At 33.8% G+C, this 19,389-nt stretch overlaps 3 protein-coding genes across 3 annotated transcripts; 1 reads left to right on the top strand and 2 right to left on the bottom strand.

Annotated features, from left to right (window-relative positions):
* Positions 1 to 2,801: 2,801 nt before the first annotated feature.
* On the top strand, positions 2,802 to 6,519 carry LOC129307449 (serine--tRNA ligase). Its single transcript, XM_054948421.1, has 9 exons — positions 2,802 to 3,060; positions 3,196 to 3,266; positions 3,519 to 3,680; positions 3,767 to 3,872; positions 4,188 to 4,381; positions 4,621 to 4,724; positions 4,801 to 4,984; positions 5,392 to 5,571; positions 5,978 to 6,519. The coding sequence occupies exons 1-9, from the start codon at positions 2,928 to 2,930 to the stop codon at positions 6,185 to 6,187; spliced, it is 1,344 nt and encodes a 447-aa protein (XP_054804396.1). The 5' UTR covers positions 2,802 to 2,927; the 3' UTR covers positions 6,188 to 6,519.
* Positions 6,520 to 8,652: 2,133 nt separating this feature from the next.
* Positions 8,653 to 11,579, bottom strand: LOC129304916 (uncharacterized). The gene is made up of 6 exons (XM_054944764.1): positions 11,463 to 11,579; positions 11,334 to 11,373; positions 10,979 to 11,059; positions 10,003 to 10,189; positions 9,308 to 9,575; positions 8,653 to 9,213 (listed from the first exon to the last, which is right to left on the bottom strand). The coding sequence occupies exons 1-6, from the start codon at positions 11,517 to 11,519 to the stop codon at positions 9,007 to 9,009; spliced, it is 840 nt and encodes a 279-aa protein (XP_054800739.1). The 5' UTR covers positions 11,520 to 11,579; the 3' UTR covers positions 8,653 to 9,006.
* Positions 11,580 to 14,657: 3,078 nt separating this feature from the next.
* LOC129306297 (peroxisomal adenine nucleotide carrier 1) lies at positions 14,658 to 17,530 on the bottom strand. Its single transcript, XM_054946803.1, has 5 exons — positions 17,234 to 17,530; positions 16,247 to 16,478; positions 15,566 to 15,712; positions 15,270 to 15,427; positions 14,658 to 15,197 (listed from the first exon to the last, which is right to left on the bottom strand). The coding sequence occupies exons 1-5, from the start codon at positions 17,374 to 17,376 to the stop codon at positions 14,918 to 14,920; spliced, it is 960 nt and encodes a 319-aa protein (XP_054802778.1). The 5' UTR covers positions 17,377 to 17,530; the 3' UTR covers positions 14,658 to 14,917.
* Between the last annotated feature and the right edge of the window lie 1,859 nt (positions 17,531 to 19,389).

Here is a 19,389-nt window from a genome sequence, read left to right as displayed (position 1 = left end):
AAATAAGTAATAGTAACTTACGAGATGATTATAGTTTGTATTCATAATTAATTTTTACATATGTTTGAAGTGTTTGGATATTTTTAAAAAAATCATGATTTTAAGTTAATAGTTGATTTTAACATGTACAACGAGTGTTTGGATTTTTTTAAAAAAATATAGTTTTGGATTCATAATTTATTTTAGGAAAAATATAACTTTTGGTTCTTGGAGTTTACTTGTATTTTGTTCTAGGTCCCTACATTTTTTGTGTTTCAAATCCCTACATTTTTATTTTTTGATGTTCTAAATCCTTTCAAGGTCCTTACACTTTATTCATTTAGGGATTTAGAATATTAAAAAATAAAAATGTAGGAATCTAAAATATTGAAAAAAAGTGCAAGAATCTATAACAAAACACGAATAAAATATAGAGATCAAAAGTTATATTTTTCTTTGATTTTAACATGTAATAAAGATGCTTGTATATATTTCGATTCTACTTTCAATTTTGATTAAAATTTATCTTATTAATTAATTTTATAAATTAATTATATATCTCATAACATAATCAATTATATTCAAAATCAATCATATTAATCAAATTTTTTCAGAATTAATTATATTTGACTAAAATCTAAACATACTCAAAGTAATTATTTATTTTTAAACTAATATTATATTTACACATTTATTTAAGGTATTAAAAATCGGATCGATCATTGAACCAGCCATGATGAGAGGTTAAAGATTCAATCGGGGTTAAATTAAAATCAGACTGATCATAATAAAATAATATAATTTAGATAAAAATACATTAATCTTTCAAATATTTTTTCATATTCAAGATTTAATATATCACACAACATACTAACAATGAATTTTTGGTCCCGTAGCACTCCATCATGCGGCGGCGGCGGCGGCAACAGCAATAACTATACATAATAAATAATATAATATGAATATTTCTTGTTTAATTAAGGTACTCTATTCAAGTAAATAAAATTGAGTAACCAATGCCAAACGAAAAGTTAGAGAGCCACGTGAATTACAAGTAACATGATAGTATCTCAACCCCAGCAATATATCAGTATTTTTTGACTTTCTCCTTTTACCCAACCACTCTCCTTCTCTTTCTTTTCACTTCTCCTCATTCACTTTTATAGTTTTCTCTCTCTTTTCTCTTTCTTCATTGTTCTCAGCTATCTCGCTCTTCTTGCTTCATTTCATTCCCCCTCACTCACGCGCCATTTCTCTATCTCCTCTTCCATCCTTCCACCTTCACACTGAGAACGCTGAGAATGCCCGAGAAGAGAATGCACTCACTCACTCTAGGTCTGGGGTTGACGGTCGAGAACACTGAGAAGAGAAGGGAACCAAATAGCAGAGATGAGCAGCACTGCCACTGAGGGAAAGGGAGACCAGGAGACTCGATGGCGACAGTCATGAAGGTGAGAGTGAGACCGAGAGCAAGACAGAGAAGTGAAGAAGGTCCTCTAATCTGAGCCTCTAACTTAGTCCCCCACAAGCAGCTGCTTTTAGCTCACTGCTTAAGGATAGCCGACACGATGGAGAAGAGGCCCAAGTCCAAGAGCTAAAGGATGAAAAAAAATGTCCGCTAGTGAAGGGTTCCTTTTTTTTTTTTTTTCCTTTTTCTTTCTAACCCCAAAATGACATTGTTTTGAGGGCACCTTTTAAAAAAAAAAAAAAAAATCAACCTGCCCAACCTACCTAGCTTGTGGGGTTAGATCAGTTGATCTCAAGTCAGTCAATGCCATGTTGAAATAGAAAACCAAACCGAGTGATCAGTCACAGTCGGTTTGCCAGCCTCATCTGGTCTGACTTGGTTTTAAAAGCAATGCATTTACCTCTTATTTAATAAAACGTTTTTTTTAAATAAATATAAAATAATTTATTTATTACAAACACTTTTAAAAAATATATAGTAATTATATCTTGTAATATTAAATTAAAATTATCTTATATTTTTAAACATTTAATTTTTAAAAAAATGCTGCTACATTTTTAAGGAGGGAGTGTACTTTAGTTCAATGATTTGGACAATTTGAACAAAATGTTGAGGGGAAAAGATTGAACAACGTGCGTATTTGAATAAGCTCAAATAATTTGGCCTAAAACAAAAAATATAAGCTCAGTTAATCAATTATACCATCTTGACAAAAACACCCAAACACTCATTTTTAAGAAGTTGATTTTTGTCCAGAAACTCCGCTCTATTGTAAACTAATATGACTTGCTTTCAATTTTCAATTCTAAACGTTGAGCCATTATTATTTTGTCAAACTATAAAATTATCAAACATACCCTAATCGATTTGGATTCAAAGCTTGTATAATTAGCTGTTTTTAATCATTTTAGCTCAATTTAAATGCTATGCATACTTTCATTATTCTTGAAGCTCGATTTTTACAGTTAGCATCTCATCCTATATGAGGTGTCATCACATATAATTGGGTAAATAATCAGCATACACGTGTGTATAAAATTGATAATTATATAAATATTAAATGATCACTGTTATATATATTGTTAAATAAAATTCAACAGATTTCATAATATTATATGTGAATTTATCAATATTACAAGATAGTGTCTTTACTGTAATTTACCCATCTAAATTTGATTCTGATCAAGTTCATTTAAACATCTTTAGTTTTATAAAAATTAATTTTAAAAAATAACATTCAAACATAATTATATTATAACATAATTAAGTATAATTAAAATGATTAATTTTTTATAATTATTGTGTTCAACCGATATCGGCAAAGGCCCTAACGAGTTTCTTCATTAGAACCGTTTTCCATTCTCCTAATCCCGTACCCTCCCGATCCTCTGAATTGCACAACCCTCTCCCCTGTTTCCTCTCACTCTGCAAAGCGAAGGAGCGCCGCCGCCGCCGACTTGATCCCAGCGTTTTGCTAGTAATGTTGGACATCAATCTCTTCAGAGAGGAAAAGGGTCACAACCCTGAACTCATCCGCGAATCTCAGCGCCGTCGTTTCGCCAGTGTGGAACAAGTCGACGGAGTCATCCATCTCGACAAAGAATGGCGAAAGCGTAATTTTCTTTCTTCACCGCTTAACCTCCATTTCTAGCCATCGCAGTATTATGCTTTGCTTTTGTTATTTTTTTTAAAAAAAAAGGAAAAGAAAAGGAAAAGGAAAATTTTCAATCCCCCGTTGTGCTCTCCAGGACAATTTGAGCTGGAGAATCTCCGGAAGGAGGTCAACAGGATCAGTAAGGAAGTCTCTAAACTTAAGCGTGTGAGTTTGTTCAATTTCTTTTCTCCTTTCTGATTTCAGTAGTTCTGCTCCGCGACTCTAAACATGCATAAAGATGTTAAATCTCTTATTGTATAAATCAGGAAGTCACTCTTAAAAGTCTTTTCTGAAAAGTTAGAAGCCATAACTCTTATGTATTGGATGCTAATCATCCATTGATTTTTTTCCAACTGCTGAATTCTGGCTGACTAAATATGGTTCATGTTCCCCTCTGCTCCCTTTTCTGTTTGATAGGCAGGTGAAGATGCGACCATGCTTATCAGTGAATCGGAGGAGGTAAAGAGACAGATAGCAGAAAAAGAGGTTGAAGTTCAGGAAACCTTAAAACAGCTGAACTCAAAGCTGGAAACAATTGGAAATCTTGTGCATGATTCAGTTCCAGTCAGCAATGATGAGGTTTCTTGTTTTGTTTGGTCGAATTTGTTGCTTTTTAATTCGTTCTCAAACGTGTGCAAGCATCATTAATCTATAATATTTCTTAGGCCAACAACGCGGTGATTAGATCATGGGGGGAGAAAAGAATGGAGCCTAAACTGAAGAATCATGTGGATCTAGTTGAGCTTCTTGAAATAGCAGATACAAAGAAAGGTATAATTTTATTTATCTGGTGCTCAAGGAATAATCTTTTTTTTTTGGGGGGGTGGATTAGGAGATGTCTTTTACAAATGACACATTTTCATGTAATTTACTATTCCATATAGCATGTTGGCATGCAATTCTCATTCAGATTTGTTACCCCAATGCTTTAAAATGCAACTATTTGATGCTGTATTTGTATAGTGCAGAAAACAGTAGCATTTGAACCTTCCAGCCATGAACTTTGCAAATGCATGCATTTCTAGTGCTACTATTCCTTTTTAACATATCCTAGTGTTTTATGTGATGTTGCTTGATACATAATAGGAGCCGATGTTGCTGGAGGTAGAGGTTTCTATCTCAAAGGAGATGGTGTTCGTCTCAATCAAGCTTTAATTAACTTTGGACTTGATTTTTTGGAGAAAAGAGGATATACTTTGCTGCATACCCCTTTCTTCATGAGAAAAGATATAATGTCAAAGTGTGCTCAGTTAGCCCAATTTGATGAAGAACTATACAAGGTAGAATTCATAAGTTGATTCAATAGCTTTCTTTTCAGGCTGCAGTTCGGTGATGTAGAGACGGTGCTGCTTCTGTATATATAAAGTTAAATTTTTTTGGTTTAAATGAATGGAATGAGTGCATGACTAGTTAGTATGCTTGATAATATAGCACTGACACAGTAACGATTTGGTTTTCTTTTATGCAAAACATTTCAGGTGTAGTCTTTTCCTCTGATCATATCTGAGTTGTTATGCAGGTTACAGGTGAAGGAGAAGACAAATATCTTATTGCAACGGCTGAGCAGCCATTATGTGCATATCATTTACATGATTGGATCCACCCTTCTCAACTACCTATAAGGTAATATTTATCCAGGGAACGAGATAATATTTGAAGGACTGCTTTAGCTTTTGATTCAAAAATATGCTCTTGCTAGGTATGCTGGATATTCTTCATGCTTCCGTAAGGAAGCTGGATCTCATGGTCGTGATACTCTCGGAATATTTAGAGTTCACCAGTTTGAGAAAGTGGAGCAGTTTTGCCTCACTAGCCCAAATGGCAATGATTCTTGGGATATGCACGAGGAAATGATGAAAAACTCTGAGGATTTTTATAAAGCAGTAAGTGTTTTCCCTCAACAAGCAATTAGAATATGATTTATATTATCAGTTTACTTCTTTGAGTGCATATTTTAGCTTAAAATGACTATATATTGTTTTTGACTTGTGAATATTATATTATGTTATAAATTTTATTGTATATGTTCCTATTGATTTGGAAATGATTATTGGATCCTCAGCACCTGTATATAATGGGAATCATCATTTTTTAGTTGACTTGCTGAAGATGCCTGTCAAGGGTATTGTTTAGTATATCCTAATATGATATTAATGAAAAATATCAAGTGCGTGTAAATATATGATTGCCTGTGTATAAATGTTATTACTTGGAAAATTGCTGCAACGGTTGTGTTCTGCACAAATTAACTTTATTATGTTCCCCCTTTGTTTGAATCTTACCATTGCAGTTAGACCTCCCTTATCAAGTAGTTTCCATTGTATCTGGTGCTTTGAATGACGCTGCAGCAAAGAAGTATGATCTAGAAGCCTGGTTTCCAGCATCTCAGGCTTATAGAGAGCTAGTTTCCTGTTCAAACTGTACTGACTATCAGGCCAGAAGATTAGAAATTCGATATGGACAAAAGAAGGTCAGCTATGCCCTGTCATTATAAATTTAGATGGCGTTCACTTTCGTCAATAACCTTTGAATGAAAACTATAAAATTCTTCATTTCTATACTGAATTAATTTAAGACTAGGCATGATATCTATCAAATTTCTCGGCATTGCTAGTCACAAAATTTGTTGCAAATCTTAACATCAAATATCTTTTTTTTTTTTTTTGAGCCAACATCAAATATCTATTTAGCTTAAAATTCCAAGTGAATGTGATTTCATTCAGCTTGTTTTTGGAAATAATGAAAGTGATTGTGGTTCTTAATTGTGGAAATGAGACCTAGGAGAGATGCAGCCATGAAAATTTGTTTACTCAGAAGTGTGGTTGGGATTTAACTGTTGGGCTGTTGGATTTCCTTTTTCTTTTTTGCTGTTGCAGAGCAATGAGCAGACTAAGCAATATGTTCACTTGTTGAACTCTACTCTCACCGCTACTGAGAGGACTATTTGCTGCATACTAGAAAACTACCAGAAGGAGGATGGTGTGGCGATACCAGAAGCCCTCAGGCCATTCATGGGTGGAAAGAGTTTTCTTCCTTTCAAGAACCAAACAACTAATGATGCCAAAGGGAAGAAATCGAAGGCCTAATTGCATAATTTTTGAGTCTGATATTCGTTTAAAGAGTTCATTTTGAAATGAATCTTAGTTTATCCCTGTGTTATTCCCTGTTATAACCTGCTGCCACCTCTCCTTTCACTATCATTTTCCCCTCCCTCTGCCTTTGAGTAAATGATTCTTAATAACCACGTGGAATCAAAGAAAGGGCGCCTATAGAAATGCGATCATACAACTAAACTATTTTTGTAGAGGCGTTGTCAGAGGGTTCTTTAAATTGGCAAATTCTGTAACTTGCATTAATCCACAAACTTTGTAACTTCTTTACTGTTTAGATTTGTATGTTGGAATTTTTCTTCGTTAAATTGATTCTGGTTTGCAGTGTGCTAGTTTCCCTCTAAATGTTAAGTTTTAGCAGGCTTGACATGGACGGGGAAAAAGGCGTTATGTTTTCATCGTCTACAGCATAAAATTAGCAGTCTGAAGCATCAATTTGCAATTTAGCTGTCTTTCAAATGAAAATCTAGCCCGTTCAGGAGTTAGTGTGTCAGCGGAGGGGGATTATTGTGGGTGAATCAATGGCCAGAGAATCTGAGACTTGAGCGTAACCCGAAGTTGACAAAATTCTGTCATTGATGGAGTCGGGTTCTGAAGTCACTATTGCTTTGTGTCTTGCAGGGCGCCGAAGCGTGTTCATTTTAATGGAGCTATGTCTATACTGAAATCTATTACCAAATTGATTGAAAAGAGGGATCCGGTCTGGAAAATAGGTGCTACGATTTTCAGCAGAGTTTTATAGCGAACAATCCTTCGGAAGAGTTCAACGAATGGAGGACCAAAACAGCCTCTGGCCAATTTATACAAGAGATAGTGAGCAGGTGATGAAGGACGGGCTCGTTAGACGAAAGTTGCTTTTGATACATTTAGATGCATCCACTCCATGCCGGAATATTTCTGCCAATTCCAAAGCCTAATTCGTTAATGATTCATATTGCGTTCAGAAGGATGGCCTTTGTTCGTTACAGGTCACCTTCAAAGATTTTAAAGAAAAAACGAGGTTTTCGGCAAGTATTTGGCGGGGAAAACGATTTTCGTACTTGCATTTTCTTATTTTTAACTTTCACATATTCGATACTATTAACCAATTTGAATTTCAACCTTGTCTGGCCTGACTAAGAGTTAGCTAACTTTGCTTAATCAATGTAATTTTTTTCCCCAAATAGCGTCATAATTTTTCACCTTTTTATTGATCAACACAACACGGATATGATTGTCTCCATGATTGCTACCCCGTGTCTGACGTGGAAGAGACAAATCAGTGACAAATATATATACGAATTGTGTACTTTAAATATTAAAACTGAAAATATAAGGATAGAAAAAATGAAATTGGTAACCACTTTTTGTTACTCGTCCGGACTAGTATTTTTCGCATTGCTGAAGCAATAAGCTTATAATTCGGGAAAGTCAAGTTTATTTAAGTAGAGTTTAATTCTAACTGAATTTATTTGGATTAAATTTAAAATATTTTATTCTCTTAAAAAAACTTATATAATCAAGGTTAATTTTAACTTTTTTTGGTTAGGTTCAGGTTAGCTCGTTGAATTTGACCAAAATAATTGATTCTACATATATATAGAGCTAGAAAGTCTAGTAGGTTTATTTAGGTCAGATTCAATTTAAGTCAGGTTTATTTGGATAAAATTTAAAACATTCTATCCTCTTAAAAAAAACTCATATAGTTAAACTCGGTTTTAACTTTTTTTGGCCAAGTTCAAACTAGGCTGTTGGGTTTGACTAAAATTACTGACTCTATATACATATAGAGTTAGAAATTTCAATAGCTGGTCTTATTTAAATCAATTTTAAAATATTCTATCATTTTAAAAAAACTTATATAATCAAGTTTGGCCTTAATTCTTGTCAGGCGGGTTTAAGTTAATCCGTCGGACTTAGCTAAAATTATTGACTTTATTGAAGTCAAAGCACTTCTACATCAAATTTGTAGGCAATGGGCACGAGATTTTGGATTCCCAATAAATCATCATTAAATTGTATGCATTAATATTTTTTTACCAACAATTTTATGCGTTAATATATTAATAGGATATATTATATTATTAAAAAAAACAAAGAAAGTATTGTTTTACTCTTCATTAACGTGATTATCATTTTTTTCAAATTTCGTCTAACATTGAAGAATCCAGAATTTCCATACAAAATCATGGAATTGTGGCTAGTTGTTTAAAGCAGTTGTTTCCAAGGAATTCATCAAAACAGACGGTCATCCATTTGCATTAAAGCTGGCATATTTACTGTCTATGTTCTGGCCATGTCTAAGAGCAGAGTTTCTCTGGATTTTCAGAGTCAATCACATCCTATCAGTGCTAAATAAGCAGAAGCAAACAAGTTCGACGTAAGTTCGATCATAAATTATTTAAATTTGAGACTTCAAGCTAAGCCATAGAATCTGACGTTTGACCGGTAAAACCCATTCATCCATACAAATTCTGACAATTTTTCTTAGTATGAACTGAATATATCGCGTGTAACAACAAATGTCAAAACACTTTGTGTGAGTGTGTGTAAGCCCTGGAGTATAAAAGACAAGTGTTTATAAATGTGAAGGCCCAACTGCACAAGGAACCTACATATTTGCCACCGATAAAATAATAGACGAGGGTTCAAGCAGAAAACAATTTCTTCTATACAATGTAGGCCTGAGCCTCTGAAAGAAGCAGGTAAAAAAAACAAAAAAGCCTCTAGAAGACGGTAAAAAAGCTCTTTGTTATATATATATATATATATATATATATTCCCGCTTCTTAGGATGATACCAGATCAGTTTCCTTTCAAACTGATACTGTGAAGAGATACGACTTTAGGACAACAGCTAGAGCCAGCTGCAAAAGAAAGATGCCAGCAACAATCAAGAACCACCTTTCTCCTGCCGATTGGATATGTGCACGGAGGTTAAGTGCCACAAACGATACAGACATGATTCCAGCAACACCTGCAATCGCCCATCTGATGATCTCCAATGGCACAATTGACATACACTGCACCAAACCAAAGGATTTTAAATACCAAGGATGAAAAGGGCACATCTCATACCTTTTACGAACGGAGAAAATATGAGGAGCACTAACTCACCAAAGCCGGAATAAAGACAAAGGTGGAATATCCATAGAGACAGAATAGTTGAACAAGGCTGGATGGTGCGGATAAGTATTTGAGGATTACATACAGACCAAGAGGAACAATGGTGACATAACCGTAAAACAAACCAGCTGCCCAAGTCACCAGATTTATGTCATAGTTCCATTCCTTGTTCTTCAACTTGTGTGCTATATATGTCACAAATGTGCAAATAGAGGCTGCTACAAATATTAAAGTTGTACAGATCCAGAAAGGCCCATACCTGTGTATATTTACGGTGCAAATTAAAATCGCATGCTGCAACATGACAGATCATCCAATTGGCTCTTTCCGGAAATATGCTGCCAAAGTTATTTTTTATGACAAGAACATGTCGCAATCCATATCCCATTCCACCCCTAAATAAACAAGCTCGAGCACCTAGCCACTTATACCATGGTTGTTCATTTGTATCATGTATATGTACTTCATCATGAGAGGTATTAGTAATAAAGAAAAGACATGATAGTTTAGCCACATCTGTTCCTCAGAAAATGGTATCGATACTAACCATTTCATCATCTTTTCATAGGAACTATCCATGTCAAAGTTTTTGAGACAAAAAAAGATACAGAAAGAATGAAAGGGCTAGAACAATGGCATCGGTAATTTAATCAGTTAGTTAAATGAACAAGAGAAAATAAACTCACAGATCAGGATGGCTAGCAGTTTTTTCATTGAAGGTTCCTCTAAATGGAAAGAGTGATTCTTTAATCCTCTCTAGAACATCTGAAGTGTCAATATCGACGTATGGCTTGTATGCAGCTACAGTGAAAGCCCGAAACCAGCCACTCTGCTGGAATTCATCAGAACCAGATACAGGATTTGAAAATGTATCTGTATACAAATGAATAAAATGAAAAGACATATCCATGTACCTCTGACAGATAAGCAAACAAACTAATAATACCTCGTAACTGCAACTATAAAATTGCTAAAACCTAAAAGCATGTAAGACCAGGTCAGCAATAAGCGTCAATCTTCAAAAGGACTAAAGGAGATATGTGTATAAGAGACGTCACCACGAAACATGGAGAAAATAACAGCCATTGATGAACTAATCTTGGCTTTAAGTCATTGATATTAATTGTCTTTTCCGAATTGATCATGAAAAGTAGGGCTCTCATTGATTAGTATTTACCAATCTTATAGCTTCACATTGACCCATGTCACCCGAGCGGTTTTTCAATTCATGCACTGAACCTAGTACCATTTTCATCAAACCATTCAGCTACAATCCTTAGCATAGATTGCCTATTCTATCTCAAAGTAATCCGTCAGAGTCAGAGCAGACCCCTCCTGAATCAAACTAATCTCATCACAAGATTTTATGCAAAAGACTGATCAAATATGTGAAGAAGGAAAAGTAACATGCGATGCCATGAGTAACATCAGAAATGAGTCAGTGAGATCCACCCGTTGGGAACATTCTAATTTCTCTAGGAATCAGGTATTAAATAAAGAGGTAAAATCAACTAGATATATTTACTGAAAAAATTTCACTAGATATTGGCAAGAACAACTTTGCTAAGGACCAACTGTAATTTAAATGAAAACAACCTCACAGGTATTTATTGTGACCAGACAGAAAACAAACAAATCAGATCAATTGGAACTAACACGTACCATCAGTATCACGAGGAGGCCACGAACCACCAGAAATCTTTCCTAACGGTACAGATGGAGGAAATGTCTGAAGATTGGAGCCTACGTGTTAATAGAATGAAAATTGGTTATTCGGGCATAAAAGGGATCAAACTATTGTTTTATCGAATTATAACCAGAAACAGCCAGTCGTATAAACACTCGATTCAATGGGACGTTGTTTCAGGAATTTCTTTGCCTACCGTGAAAGATATTGCAAGGTCTATTAACTCAGAATTCAAGTTCATTCACGTCTATGTCCAGACAGAAATCTAGTCGGCCGCCAGAAGGGATGAGTGTACATTGGATACGGCGTTAAAGGGAAACAGAATTGCACCTGTGAACTTCACGGCGACCTGTCCTGGGTCTGAAACAGCCTGCAATGTCAAAAGAGAGCCTCAACGTCCGAAAAGAGAAAGTAAAGGAGAATCCAGGAAGATGATGAGTCTGAGGATTAAATACTCACAGGTACAGATCCTGAAACATGTTGATCATCAATTGTTGTACACTTTCCTGACATCATCTTCTGTATCCTGCACCTTCGTCTTCTTCCGGCCCCAGCAGATTTCCTCTCGTCAAGGACACTTTTTTTTTTGGGGGTAAATTTACACCTCAAAAGTAGTATTGGGCTTCGAGGCCCAAAAGTAAATGCCCAGTTACACAAATCTTCTCGGGTCCAGAAATGCTTTCCAATCCCAAATGGTTTGTTTTAGCCCCTAGCAGTGTCTGTACCTTGCATTAATATTAATAATTAAAATTAATACTCTTTCTCACCTTTTGTTTTTTCGGCCAAATACTCTCTCTTATCTTAGATATAGAAACTACCTAACTAATTTCTACTATAGATGAACAAAATTAGATAACTTAGTCATTTTTATAAAAATATATATATTTTTCTTAAAATTCCCCTCTTTTTTAATAATTTACATTGAAGAATTATCAACATAATTTATAAATCGTACCAAAATTTAACCACAGGGATAATTTGGGGTGAAATATAATAAAAACAAAGGATTTTGAGTTTGTATTTAATGTCAAAATTCAAAACAAATCACCCAACTAACTTTTACATAGGGAGTAATATTTTAACTTGAGAATTGATAAGCGTAAATGCAAAGACTGACATTCAAATTATAAAAAATAATACGAGATTCAATTTTCGTTTCTAATAAACATATGTATAAGACGGCGAAACTGTGTTAATATATAACAAATATTGAGATGAAAATTGACAACAAATATTAAGAAGTAAAGCAAATGTTAAAAGTGAAATAATAACTTAGTATAGAACATATAAAAATAGTTGAATGTATTTAAATTAATAAAGATTCAAGATTTCTAAATTATTTTTGGTGATCATGATCTTTTGTTGCTTATATTCATTTCTTTTTTATTTATAGAAAGTTCTTTTTAAACAAATAAATTATAATAATCATTCATAAAATTTAGTGAAAAACAAATGGACATGAAATTAATTTTTGGTTTGAATTAATTTGAACCATTTTCAATTTTTTTAAACCAATATAAGATTAATTATTGGCTTATCATTTTCAAACTTATTTTAAAGATTTCTTTAAATTTAATTAATCTTAATTGTATCATAATTACAATTACAAAAAGTATACCTAAAAATATATAGTGTGTATCACAAATTATTTCATTTAAAAAATTAATAAGAAATATTATTGTGATAGTTATAAATTTTAATTTGAAATTAACTTGTGCTTTGTAAATGTCAATAGCTAGCTAGCACTAGAAAAATTATTTTCACCAAATAACATCTTATATTATGAATAATTATTAACTATTATTCTTATTTAATTTTTTTCATTTTTTTACATTCTGTGCACCGCACAAGCTATATACTAGTTATAAAAAATAATACGAGATTCAATATTCGTTTCCAATAAACATATGTATAAGACGGTGAAGCTGTGTTGATATGTAACAAACAATGTTGAACCAAAGAAAAGTACTGTCATCTGCTTCATTTTTTTAATGATTTTCCTTATATCGCCTGTTTCAGTAACATGTTCCAATTCAAGAATTTTCATGGGCCCTTTATGGCTAAGGGTTGGCTCAGGCTCACTTATTTTCTTAAAAAAATTCAACTAAAAAATTAAAAAAAATCAAGTGCTTATCAATAACAATAATCACTTTTGATTATGCATTTTATGTATATTTTAAATACTTCGTTAATTAAATATGTTATTTTCTAATCTTATTTTATTTTATTAGTATTTAAGTGATATTTCTTTAATCCTTTACAAATTATAATGTATGATTATCAAGATAATTAATTATACAAGTGTGTATGATTTTTTTATGGACAAGTCTGAACTAAAAACTTATTTGGATAAACCAATACTAAGTCTCATAATTTGAAAGAATTAGATATTGAATTGATAAAAGAAGAATCAATATCGATTTTCAATTCTTTAGAAGGATAACTACTGATATTATTAATATTCAAATCACTATTATGGCTAATGAATCAATTTTTAGTATTGATTCATATGTTTTGACAAAATATTGAAATTCTTTTCTTCCAAATAATGTTAAGCCTATTATTTATATCTTAATTGGTTGCACAATTTTGATAACATTTCTGTGATGTTGAATTTAAATGTTTAAACTTTATAGATTTGTTGTGGATTTGCTTAAATTTATTTTTTAGACTCAATTTTATGTGTAATATCTTTTTTTATAATTATAAATATATTTATTAGGCTTGTAAATTTAGAGAGAGAGGAATATTAAGGTCAAAGTCCGTAAGATGAGCCTTAAAAATTAGAGCTGGATTTCAAAATTAGGAGCCCTAAAATAATTTCGGGCTCTTCAAGTCCAATCCTCTAATTGCCGACTCTAAATAGTAGCTACACTACTTTTAACCAACAATTAGATACACTTGAAGAAACTTTTAACCAAACCATATTTAGCCCTTCGTCGTGTAATCTCTTGCTTCTTCTCTCATTAAAATCCCTTCCAAACTTGTCCCCAAAAGAATCTCTTCCATGCAAACAAGGAATAATTACACACAATTTAATCTCCTTTGCTAAGTTGTCAATAGACCTTGTAATATTTAAATGTGTCATAAGTGATCTCAAAATAATTCCCCCAACAAAGTCTTGTGCTATATTTGTGTGTCTCTCTCTTATTTTTATGAGGCGTTTCTTAGAAGACAAGATTGAGAAAAAGATGCCTAAACGATAGTCAAGAATAAAACAGCCCTAAGTACATTTGTTAGCAGTGGCCAAGTACAAAAAAACAGTGCATTATCTGACAGTAAGTTGTCTCTCTCTCATTTTTTTATGAGGTGTTTCTTACAAGACGAGATTGAGAAAAAGAAGCCGAAACGATAGTCAAGAATAAAACGGCCCTAAATACATTTGTTACCAGTGGCCAAGTACAAAAAACAGTGCATTATCTAACAGTAATATGTTGGTTAAAAAAAGAAAAAAGAAAAAAGACCATAATATATCGACACAATATGTTAACAAGAGCACATGACAATCGATGGTATCGAGAATAGGAGCTTCGATCTTTCATCGCAGAGCACAGAAGGTCGAAGTCAAGATAAGTTGACGTAAATCGTCAACTTTCCCATCGTTTCACACAGCAGACAGTTCTAACAAGGGGCAATAAAAATTGAGGGAGGGAATTTCAGGGAAGCTACAATTTTATTAACCGCATCGTATATCCACAAAAATACTTCTTGCAATCACACATATTGCAAAATGAAATTTATTTGACATCATCAGTTACGCACACTTGGTCACAATGTCTCCCTCCCTCATCAAGCAAACAGAATTCTGTACGGTGAAGCGGCTTTCAAACATCATAACAGGCTTCTGAAACGGAGAGATGGACTAAACTACGCTATCCATACGATTTGAATATTTTCATTCACTTATTCCCACTTTATAGGTTTTTCACTCTACCCTTTGGGAGCAACAGTAGCCTTCTGATTGCAAGTATAAATATCCATGTAGTGGCAGAGATTTTCTCCTTTATCATCAAAAGCAATGCTGAGCTCAAAACAGTCTTTAAGATTTGAGCATGCAATCCTTTGAAGTAACCCAGTAAGCCCTCCCTTTGCCATATTGCACAGAGAACTCCAGACACTGTTTTCTGTGACTTCTTCTGTGATTTTGAGGCCGGTCTTTCCTCGCTGTCTGCAGCTTGAATCATCACCTTGCACCTAAACGTGGAAAGGCCTGAAATTGGTCTCAAGTCCACAAGTAAAAACAAGTTGGAAGAAGCAATTACTCACCTGATAGCCGGATACGTAAATACAGTAGCAACACTCTTTGAAATTGCTCCCAAGAGAAATGCCATAAATGCAGAAAGGGATGCTGGAGATGATCCCTTGTCTACACTGTTTTGCTGATTGTTCAGGGCTCGCTGTTTCAGCTGATCAAAAACTGTATACTGCACCACAGTAGATCCGGATTAAGCCATTTTAGTCTCCCAAATCAAGCAGTTTAAATAGAAAATAATGTAACAGGCAATGCTCTAATCCACTACAGAATTCCACTCGTACAGAATTTACAGCTGGACATTGAATACCTGAATTGCTGGGTTTGAGGTCAGCAGTAAGGAAATGCTGAGACCATCAAACGCATCACTCCAAGTGCCCTCTGTAAGGGTCTTCAAAAGCCCTTTAGATTTTCCAAAATCACTCGTCTGCATCCTTGAAGAGGCTGTATCCAGGGGCTACACAGTCATCAATGAGATACTCTAGCATTAAATTACTTTAGTTTGATAAGACATCTCATTTCCGATGGAAGGGATGATAACAGAAGAAAAACAAAACATTGAATGAAGTATGAAACTATATATAACTGACACGCGTTTTATTTTCACATCCCTCCATGGCAACCAAGATAATAGAAATAGAATGACAATACATGTTTATAACCCAAAATGCAACAAATCCATTCCCTGGCTTTTCATATTCCAACAAGTAATAATAAAAAATACATCACACCAAAAAAATACGCCGGACCAAAAGGTATGACTACATACAATCATGTTTTTTTCTTATTCCACTACAATCATGGTTTTAACCTAACAAAAATGACAACACCATATCAAGGATTCTTGCCACAAATGAACCCACAGTTCTTCAAATTCCACTGAAGCTAATATAGCTTCTACTTCAGCACAAATAAAATGTTTTGAGACAAACTTTGGTCGCTTGGATTAGTTAAATACCAAAAGCAAAAGATTATCTTGATTTTGCCTCACCTGAGTCACAAGGGCAGTGCAGGCCCCAGCAGCAGCAGCAATGACCAAGTTTGCTTTGGTTCCAATACGTTTAGAACCGCTCTTCAGCAGATACATTCTTTTAAAGTAGCTGTAGCCATAGAAGTAGACAAACTGCGAAATGAAGGATTGAAGGTTTTTTGTTCCCAGACCCTGATAAAGGGAAAGCACCTGACGGGAAGATATTGCTTCCCATAACACATCAGAGAGGTTCCTGCAAAATTCAAAGCAAGTAGAATGAACCTAACTGCACCCAAAAGATAAATACTATCCACTGATTGCAAGCATGCACAACAGGCTAATTAACATAATTAACATATAACTGCACAATTAACATAGCAAATTGCAATAACAAGGACACAATATTTTCATATCATTGGGGCACTAGTGGTATACTTCTCAGTTTTTTCATTGGCTGAATAATTAGAAAATTTAATTTGATCGAGAAATTAAAAGTAGAAGGGCCAAGTTTAGACAGGTTGTATGTATCTTTCAAGCACGGAAAGAGAAAGGTTAGGTTAGCCTAAAACAATCTCGTACTCCTTTGAATTGGTGGCGAGTGAAAACGGGGTCTTCAATAATGCAGTAGAAAGGCAATTATGCATGTGACTGGATTACCCTCTGGTGAACAGAGAATTATAATACAAGATTTGATAAACACAGCTACTATTACTCCAGGCCTCCATCGTGATCAGAGGCCAGGCCATAGACGGTGCTGAGGGGCAATTCACGTGTCTATACCAGCAATCAATTTTTTACTATGCGAATGAGTCAAAAAAGAAAAGAAAAGAGAACAGAAAACAAAACTTTTTCAAGGCCATCAGCTCGTCGAGGATGAATTCCAACTAATCAAGGACAGTGTGTAGATTAGAATACACGATCACGAATAGTACCCAGCAAAACGAGAAAGAGAGAACCGAACGAATAAAATAACAAAGAAGTGATGGAGTGATGAGTAAGATCAACGACCTATATTTTTGGCGGCCATGAGCCCGAGCCTCAGCTTGGTACTTGGTCTTACAGGTGTCAAGCGGGTACAAGATGGTCGTGCTCAAGAGTGATCCTATGGCGCCTGAGGTCGCCTCCGCTAACGATTCCAGATCAACACTCATACTGGGGATTCAGGTATCAGGGTTGGCTGGAGGCGCCAAACTAGAGAAAGAGAAAGAAGAGATCGGAGAGATGTCAAAAGAAGGAGTCCGGTTGGGAAGGCCGGGTTGGTATGGGGAAGCATAAACGCATAATCACAATGAATGAACTTTTTGGGTGCGAATTACAAATACTGATTTGTGGGATGGAGACTGGGGACTATTTCGAACGTGACTTCCGTGTTCCGTCCAAATGTTGGTAACGGCGTTACTTGACGGACCCTCGTGCGGTGTGCCGCTTGTCTACGGAACGGAACGCTCCTTGAACTTGGTTGCTGAGACTGCCTACTGGTAAAACTTCGGGCGAGGCCGCGTTTTTCAGTCCAAACGTCTTCCTGTTCCTGTCGTTGGATCTTCGATCCGTTGACTGTGAATATCCTACAAGTGTCTTGTCTGGCCCGAGAAAGTGGGCCCAAGTTTTGTTGTGCATGTTGACATAAATGTAATCTTCTTTTAATAATTTGTTGGAAAAAATATTGTTTTAATAATTAAATCAAATATAACACTCAGTGAATCAAGGAGGTTGTAAGCCTTTTTTTTATAAAAAATACTTAGGCTAAATTGTGATTTGGTTCTTTAATTGTATACAAAAATTTTAATTTAATCTTTTAATTTTATAAATTATATTTTTATTTTTCAAATCATAAGCAATTAATTTTAATTAAATATTTTTTCTATTAATCATTATTATTTTAAAAACATAACATGTCAATAATATTTTGTCAATGTTTAAAATTTCAATACATGATCTTTGTGTTACTGAACCAACAAGTGTTATAGCTAAATGATTGAAAAAATATTTTATAAAATTAAAGAATTAAATGTGCATAGAATACTAAAATTTCAAGAAAAATAAAGCTATCATTATAGTAGTGGGAATTAAATTGAATGGAGCTTACTTGCAAGGCATGATTTTAAAGAAATTTCCACTTGTGGAATCACGGGGATTTCATATTGCATGTATTGGGGATTTGCTTTATTGGATTCATCAATACTACAAAAGTCAAGACTAGAATTTGGAAGACCATGGGTGGATTCATGTTCTCTGGTTCAAAACTAAGTTAAGGGATGAAGTTTGAAGTTTCTTACAATAAACTTGGACTCAGGACACAACATATCTTCTTCACTCTTTTATTAAAAAGTCTATTTTCTAGTGTAGCCCTATATTCATTGGATGTTTTCACCACTTGTTTGTCTCTCTTAAATATTATTACTGTCTACTTTTCTTTGGTAATGTTTTATTAAACAAATAAAACACATTTGACTTTTTATGAAAAAAATGAAATATTGTATAAAATTAAAGAATTAAAGGCACATTACTAATGGGAAACATACCTAGCAAAATAAGCTAGTTTCACAACGTGGTGAATCAAAATTTAAATTCTTACTAAAAAAGTGTTCAAATTTAATGTCTAATTATATTTTAAATGAGATTGCCTCCAATATGAGAATATATTTTTTATATATACTGTGTCAACTTAATTTTAAAATCTATTTAAAATACCTTATCAAAATAATCATAATTTTAAAATATTGATTTAAAAGATAAGTGATATTTTCATTTAAAAAATTAGAGGAATGGACCCGACTTCGTGTTTCACTGCATTTTTACTATTTAAGACGTGAGATGCAGCCCAAAAGAAATCAAATGAATGTGTTTTGAATTCGTGTACAAGGCGTTGCGGATATATTGAGCATGAGGTGTAAGCTTGTCACTTGAGTTATTAGTGGGGTGGGGAGCCCTTCTAATTCTAATTCTAATAATTTTATCATAATTTATAAGAGATCTTTAGATATATTTACACATATCAATAACACTTATTCAATATACTTTTTAATTTTTTAAATAAAAATATAATTTTTTTAAAAAATACTCTTCATTAAATACTTTATTTATGAAATAATATCAAAGAAAGAGAATAGAATGAAAGGAACAATATTAAAAAAATATCATTAATGAAATCTTTTTTTTTTAAA

This window comes from Prosopis cineraria, unplaced genomic scaffold (assembly GCF_029017545.1).
Source record: "Prosopis cineraria cultivar Desert tree isolate PC_DT_omini unplaced genomic scaffold, ASM2901754v1 PC3, whole genome shotgun sequence".
Classification (NCBI taxonomy): Eukaryota; Viridiplantae; Streptophyta; class Magnoliopsida; order Fabales; family Fabaceae; genus Prosopis; species Prosopis cineraria.
The sequence above is the reverse complement of the archived record's forward strand: the minus strand, read 5'-3'. Positions and strand labels throughout refer to the sequence as shown.